The 4,906-nt window shown below is 42.0% G+C and overlaps 1 protein-coding gene across 1 annotated transcript; it reads left to right on the top strand.

Annotated features, from left to right (window-relative positions):
- The first annotated feature begins 619 nt into the window (after window positions 1–619).
- LOC110610624 (protein LONGIFOLIA 1) lies at window positions 620–4,484 on the top strand. Its single transcript, XM_021750633.2, has 4 exons — window positions 620–1,005; window positions 1,089–2,564; window positions 2,669–2,870; window positions 3,824–4,484. The coding sequence occupies exons 1-4, from the start codon at window positions 865–867 to the stop codon at window positions 4,405–4,407; spliced, it is 2,403 nt and encodes an 800-aa protein (XP_021606325.2). The 5' UTR covers window positions 620–864; the 3' UTR covers window positions 4,408–4,484.
- The last annotated feature ends 422 nt before the right edge of the window (window positions 4,485–4,906 follow it).

The following is a 4,906-nucleotide window of genomic DNA, read 5'->3' as shown; positions in this document are numbered from 1 at the left end:
TGCCCCGGCATTTGACAGTCAATCACTATCCACTTTCAACCTTCGACCAATTCCCCATCTTTTTTTTTTTTAAAGATAATGGGTCGTTTCTACTGGCCGTAAAGGCACCAATTATCTGTATTTGGGTCTATGCACCATATGCCATTGCTTTTAACCTTATTCGAAGAAGCAGAAATTCCTAGATTAAATAGAAAAAAAAAAAACACTTTATATTTGTGTAAGCTGAACTCGTTCAATAAAAACAAATTTCTACCAAATTAAGACTATGAATGTGAACTATGGTCCAAAATGATGTCCGAGTAATGAGACAGGTCGTAGATTTATGCAGGTTACACTAAACACGCAGGGAAGCTTGTCCTAACGCTTATAGCAATACTGACTACAGGGGTAATTTGGGGAATTACGAAGTCTTGGTCATCAACTCATTGTTCAAACTTGCGAAGCTCAAGAAAATGTGCATCTGACACGTATATAGCATTGCCCACGGAGTCTCTCTTGCAGATGCAGGTCTGTTCACCACAAACAAGTCCTAAAAATAAAAAATTCGCATTCTCCATTTCAAGCCCGCTCTGTTTCTCGGACCCGAACCGCCATTTCACTAAAGGGCCCAAAACTGACAGTACTTTTTTGGCATTTGGGAAAAAATAAAGGGCGAGTCTCGTCATTTCCTCTATCCCTGCCTGCATCTCCTTCAACTTCGCCCACCCCTTCAAAAAGACCAGCAAAGCGGGAGAAGTTGATGTAGGCTCTGTCAGAGAGAGATGGAGATTGGTGAGCGATAGTTCGCCAGAGAGAGCGTTTCCTTTTTTGTGGATTGAGAGTGAGTTGACGTTCAAGTTTGAAGGATAGACCAGAGCAAAAACAATGACGGGGGTGGTGCAAGAACAGAAGGAGCAGATAGAGAAGCATATGGGGTGCATGGGAGGGTTCCTTCAGATCTTTGATCGCAACCAGATTCTCGCCGGAAAACGCCTTTACGCCACTAAGCGCCTCCCTCCCTCTACGGTTCGTTATCTTTTTCTAATCTCTTTTCGTTTGTTCTAAAAATGCACGAATTGCTAATCGCGCTTATGTTATCAAACTTTCAGGTAGTTGATTCTAGTCCCGAGTCGGAGAAGGCCATAGGGTCTCCAGCAATATCGAGTGTATCAGAGGAGCAGCAAACAAGATCAATGCCTTCTCCAGGACACTCGAAGCAGCAAAACTCTCCGGTGACGGAGCTCCGAACTCCGGTGCCGGAGCCCCAGGCCAAATTGCCTCTTCCTCTTCCGGTATTCGAGCTTAAACAAGGGACAAAGTCTTCGTGGAAATTTTGCAAAGAAGCTCCTAGACTTTCTCTTGATAGCAGAGCAACCTTCGACGCCAAAGGAAGCCTTAAACCGAAAGAGATCCGTACAAATGCTGCAATTTTATCCGTAAGCTCTTGCGAGAAGAATGGAGATGATACAGATGATAACGAGAAACAACGCCGATCGCCTAGCGTAATAGCAAGGCTGATGGGTCTGGAGAAATTACCGGAATGCGAAAATGAACAGGCAAAAAAACCTGAACTGCGAAGATCTGCTTCAGAGTCCAGAGCCTCCAGAGATCTTCTGCAGTATCGATTCATCGACGGCGTCAATTTCCAGTTAAAGAACGCGCAACAAAGTAGTGCACAGAGCAATGTTCCAAGTAATATGATCAGAGACGATGCAGTTAAAAATCAAAAAATGAATGGCAGAACAGTAGATCAACAGGAGTATAATGGTGTGAGAAATGCTAGAGTTGAGCCTGCTGGTGCTAGGGCAACTCACAGAGGCATAGGGCAAAGAAAGAGCTTCTATGATTCAGCTGATTTCTTCCCTGAGCCTAAGCATCCTGTGTCTATCTGTGGCGAGATTGAGAAGAGGCTAAAAATGAGAGGAATCGATGAGCCATCTAAGGATCATGAGACTCTTAAGCAAATCCTCGAGGCTCTGCAGCTTAAAGGTCTTCTACATTCCAAGAGGCCATCAAACCAAAACAATCAAAGAATTTTGTGCGACAGGAGGTTCTCACAAGACGAATCGCCTATCGTTGTAATGAAGCCGGTAAGATCAACATTTCCTTCTCCTCCGGTGAACCGGCCGGCCAGAATTGGTAACGATTCATCTCCGAGTTTTAGAGCCAGGTCTGCAATTCGCCGGGACTCGATTCTCTCCGGTGAAACATTGCCGGCAGTGAGTCCCAGACGTGAGCGACCAGAGATTGAACGTAATATACGGAACCAAAACAGAGGTCGGAATTCGAGTTCGCCTCCTCGAAGTGAAAGCAGCGTCAAGAGTCCCAACAGAAGACCGTTGACCGTTGAAACGCAGAGGAGAGTAAGTAATAATTCAAGTGAACGGGGAAGAGTTTCTCCAGTTCAGTCTCCTAAAGTTAGTTCGAGAAGAACCTTTCCGGATCCGAGCACAAGCCGATCACCCAGAATCAGGAAACCAACAGTTGAAGTTTACAAGGAGGAGAAAGTGTTTATTGCTGCGGAGGATGAATCATCCTCCATTTCTGAGAGTAGCATCAGCACGTCTTCTCAGACCGAAACAGAGGTAAATGAGATAAATTTATTGTTACATTACATCTCAACCTCGGTGTAAGTTATGTTTTAGTTTGATTATGCGTTAATGATTAACTTCTCATGTAAATTTTACAGGCATTTCTATTACGGAGTTCCAAGATGGAGGACAACAAGCAAGGTAGGAGTCTGCTGGAGAGGTGCGATAAACTAATCCATAGCATAGCCGAAATAACAACGAGTGAGCAGCAACCCAGTCCAGTATCGGTTCTGGACTCGTCGTTTTACAAGGAGGAATCTTCTCCTTCGCCTGTCATGAAACGGAGCGTTGATTTCCAAGGTATGGAAACCTGCCACTCTGTTTAATTCGGTCAGTCTTCGAAAAAAAAAATTTGGTCAGTCGATAATCTCAGAGGCAGAAAGATTTTCATTGCTAGATTTTGCAATTGCACTATGGTGGTTTTTAGGTCTGATTAGCAAAAGTGGTCCTCCTGTGTGGTTAAATAACCCATTAATTACTTGCCATCCCAGTATCTAAAACTCTGTTGGACTATTTCCTTTTTGCTAAAGGGGCTTGAGTAGCTTGGTTTCCAGTTTTGTTAGCTATAAATTAAAGTGTCGTTGAAAAGCAATTGGGGGGGTGGGGGGGGGGGGACCGGTTCATGCAAAGCAAAGAGACGACTCCAATATACGTGCCGGTAGTACAATCGTGGCCTAGATCGTAATCACAAATGATGATCATCGGATTTGTGACAACGACGGCTTATTTTTGCAGTGATGTTTATTTATGAACAATAACTGTGCAAGTGTAACAACTATGATGCCATGACGGACTTTAAATGGAAAAAATAAAATAAAATAAAATAGAAACCTCACTCTCTTCCGCTGCATAAATTACCTGATACTAGTAAATCTAACACCGACCGTACCCTCTCTCTACTTGGAAAGGAATATGCTTCGTGAACTTGACTAAGAACGCTTTTGCCTGCCTTCGGTGCTTTTTAAAATGGCCCACCACGGCCATTTTAACAAAGTGCTTATTTGATTAGCTAGCTCAAGCTGGATGTGGTTTCCTTTATTATTATTATTATTTTTTTCCCTTCTTTTTCTTTTTTTTTTTTTCTCCGGTCAGCGTATTGGGCTTTTGTTACTGTCATTGTCCGTACTGATTTGGACACTGTTTCACTTGCATCAAAAAGTTGGGGAACACTTCTATTAATGCACTGTTGTATGAAATGCTGCTTTTTTGTCAATTTATCATCTAACTAATTAATTTGCCTGTTGGAACACCAGATCATTTAGCCGATGTGGACGACGATTTGTGGAACCCAGCAGTGCAGCTAAAATTAGAGGAAAATTCATACGACTGTGATTTCATCTACATTTCTGATATCCTCAGGGCTTCCAATTATTTACCTGATGACTCTGATGTCTTCCTTTTACTTGAAAAGCAACAGTATTTAAAGGGAAACGACACTTCCAAAGTCTCTAGACTCCAAAGGAAGCTTATTTTCGACACCATTGCAGAAATTCTCAAGAAGAAGAGGCAATTGCCCCCATGGAAGTCTATTAGTTGGACAAATGCTGCTGGCGGACAAGCTTCCTTGCAACAAATTTGGTCTGAATTTCAAAAAATTCGCGAGAGTTGGGACGCATCGGATGATTTATTGAATGTGATTTGCAGTCTGCTAAAGAAAGATCTCGCAGGGGATGCCATCAATGGATGGGAAGACTGCCCAATTGAGATGTCTGAAGCAATTTTAGATATTGAGAGGCTAATTTTTAAGGATTTGATCTGTGAAAGCATCCGAGATCTCGCTGCCATTACTGGGAAATACAATCAGGCATCATTGCCGCGGAGAAAGTTGGTTTTCTGAAAGCAAGGGAGGATAAGAAGCAGCCTTTGTTTTTTATTATTTTTAAAAAATTTAATTCCCGCGCTTTATTTCCTGCATACTTTCCGCCTCTTCTTATTTATTTCTCTTTTTTTTTTTTTTTTTTTTTTTTGGGGGGGGGGGGGGGGGGGGTAACGTTTAATTTAATTCCAGTTTACCTGAAACCAGGCAAATCTAAGGTTCACTTTCACGATGTTTAAAGAATTATTAATAAATGTTTTCACTTTCAAAGCACATTATCACGTTCGGTATTAAAAATTGGAAAAGTTTATTAAAAAAAAATGAAAAAGGGGTTTGATTGCATGAAAGCAAAGATTAGGTACAAGGATTTTGTCTCCAAGTGAAGAATAATCATTCCATTGGTTTTGCTCTGAAAATTATGGTCAACAGTGTATCTTTAATTAAGCAGAAGAGTCGGTGTTGGAGGTCATCATATCGGAGGCCTCCTCCTGTCAGCTTCAATTTTCAAAAGTTCACATGA

The sequence above is a fragment of the Manihot esculenta genome, chromosome 1 (assembly GCF_001659605.2).
Source record: "Manihot esculenta cultivar AM560-2 chromosome 1, M.esculenta_v8, whole genome shotgun sequence".
In the NCBI taxonomy this organism is placed as follows: domain Eukaryota; kingdom Viridiplantae; phylum Streptophyta; class Magnoliopsida; order Malpighiales; family Euphorbiaceae; genus Manihot; species Manihot esculenta.
This window is presented reverse-complemented; position numbering and strand designations above follow the sequence as displayed.

Bases quoted from the DNA above. Each gene is read 5' to 3' on its own strand.
- LOC110610624 (XM_021750633.2), top strand. From the start codon at position 865: ATGACGGGGGTGGTGCAAGAACAGAAGGAGCAGATAGAGAAGCATATG. The intron at 2,565-2,668 runs GTAAATGAGATA...TAAATTTTACAG, and splicing joins CTTCTCAGACCGAAACAGAG to GCATTTCTATTACGGAGTTC. The intron at 2,871-3,823 runs GTATGGAAACCT...TTGGAACACCAG, and splicing joins ACGGAGCGTTGATTTCCAAG to ATCATTTAGCCGATGTGGAC.